Below are 1,970 nucleotides of genomic sequence, written 5' to 3'. Positions count from 1 at the left end.
AACGGCTCCGCTGGCTGCGTAGGACCATGGGCGTGTTCGGGGGCCTGTAAATGCGGTCATCCACTTGATGAAGCGCAGACGCGCTCGTTGTCGTTCAGACTTGCTCACCATCTTATGCTCCTGTTTCTTCTTTCGTTCCCTACCCTCCTACGTGCGCCGACTCGTTTCATGGTGGCCCCCTCTTCCTGTTCCCTGCTTGCGCGCGCGTGCCTTTCTGTGTACGCCAAATCTCCGGTACTGAGTAGGTGAGTAGTATCGCTACTCGTCAGGTTGGCCTTCACTCACATTCGCTCCTCCGGCCCCGCACGCGGCGTGCCCTTGCAGACGTCTTGCATATTCCCGTGCCCTCTTTCCCCTCGCAATCGCTCGAAACCGGCCACTGCCTTCGAACTGCGACTCCCTCTCGTAAGCAAGCTGTCATAGTCGCGAATGATGCACTGCTCACCTCCGTTCTTCTAGCAAAGCGGTATGACCCGCCGCCCGAAGCCCGCTTTCCGGAAACTTGGGGATACCGCCAGCGGTGCGTATGCGCGCAAGGAGATGCAGCTGCGCAGCGAGGTGCGTCAAGGGCTGAAGCAGAAACTAGGTAAGCACATCGTCCGTTCTCGAGGCACGCGGTGCTCGTGCTTACCAACATACCAGTGGTGCGCGTCGGCCATCTGGATCCCGGAGTGTCGATGCGCTGGACAGTCAGTGGACTCTGCAAAGACATATACCTCCGCCACCGCCTCAAACTCGTCGGGTGGCCGGAGGGCATCGTCTTCGGCGACCTGAGCAAGGTGACCGGGCTGGCGCGGATCTGGATGCTCGTCCGGGCGCTGCGGAGCGGGGAGCTCACGTTCGAGCCGATTACGCAGGAGGAGTACGATGCCGCGAAGCGGAACCCTCTGCTCGCGGCGCCGACTCCCCTGCACAACGGCCTGAGGCTGAACCTCGGCCGAGACGACATCGGGAGGCGGCGGGGCAGCAGCAAGGTCGACCCAGCGATCTACCCGCCTCGACACGTGCGAGATGGGCCGAAGTCGTCGAAGGTGGTGTCGGACGAGGCGGAGGCGATGGCGGAGGGACCAGAGGAGCCGCACGAGCTGTTCAAGGGTGGGCAGCTGTATGCGGGCCCGCATCCTGGCCGGCTCCCGATGTTGTACTGACGGCCGCGCGGGTGTTCACGCAGACTGCATGCGTAGTACAGTACATTAGACAGGTCTAATTCGATGTTCCGGGATGTAAAAGAGACAGCGTTGTTGAGCGGTACGCCGTGGTTGCGCCGTCGCAGAAGGTGGTGGAGGCGAATGAAGACGCGCGTTCCTAATCGGGACATAATCCACGCGGCGATGCACTGACATCCGGCGCCTGTTCACTCTCTTTCTCCCGCACGTCGTGCACTGTCCGTTCGAGCCTCTCCGGTGGTTTCCGGCGATTATTTCGTGTCATCAGTGTGGTAAAAATATGTTGTGTGCCTGCACAGGGCGACGAAGGGCGCAGAACTGTGCGGCAATACCGATGGCAACTACAGATCGAGACCCAGGGCCCAGACGGCGGGAGGAACTGGATTGATTGTGCGCGAGGGCAGCGGAAACAAATCACGTAGTGTCCGAGATGTCCGGATGAGTGTTGAAGGTCGTTTCCAGCCCCAAGTGTGCGGGTCGGGTGAATATTCCGAAGAGCAGAGTACCTGCTCTTCGAGGTGTTTACCCACCTTGCTCAGATTGTGGCTGCTCGTGAGGGAGCCTGAGCAGCGCGGCATTTCTGTAAGCCGAGTGATATCCAGCCAACATAAGCGAGTGTGTGTATCTGGCCAAGTATGCCTCCTTTCGGCACAAATGCGCATCAGAAAATTGCAGACTTGAGGCGGGTTGCCAGCCCGATTGGTCACACTTAGACGTAAGGTCCCGCATCCCTCTCACGCTCAACTTGACATGGTAGATACAGGTGGGTCGCTTAGGAAGTCTCTCCTGCCCCCCTCCCCTCTC

At 59.8% G+C, this 1,970-nt stretch overlaps 1 protein-coding gene across 1 annotated transcript; it reads left to right on the top strand.

The window, feature by feature from the left end:
* Positions 1–468: 468 nt before the first annotated feature.
* TRAVEDRAFT_52717 (uncharacterized protein) lies at positions 469–1,148 on the top strand (the record flags this gene model as incomplete). Its single annotated transcript, XM_008045332.1, has 2 exons — positions 469–586; positions 643–1,148. 2 exons carry the CDS (start codon positions 469–471, stop codon positions 1,146–1,148), a joined length of 624 nt encoding a protein of 207 aa, XP_008043523.1.
* Positions 1,149–1,970: the final 822 nt, after the last annotated feature.

Source organism: Trametes versicolor, assembly GCF_000271585.1.
Source record: "Trametes versicolor FP-101664 SS1 unplaced genomic scaffold TRAVEscaffold_12, whole genome shotgun sequence".
In the NCBI taxonomy this organism is placed as follows: domain Eukaryota; kingdom Fungi; phylum Basidiomycota; class Agaricomycetes; order Polyporales; family Polyporaceae; genus Trametes; species Trametes versicolor.
Note: the sequence above shows the minus strand (reverse complement) of the source record. Positions and strands in the feature narration are given on the sequence as shown.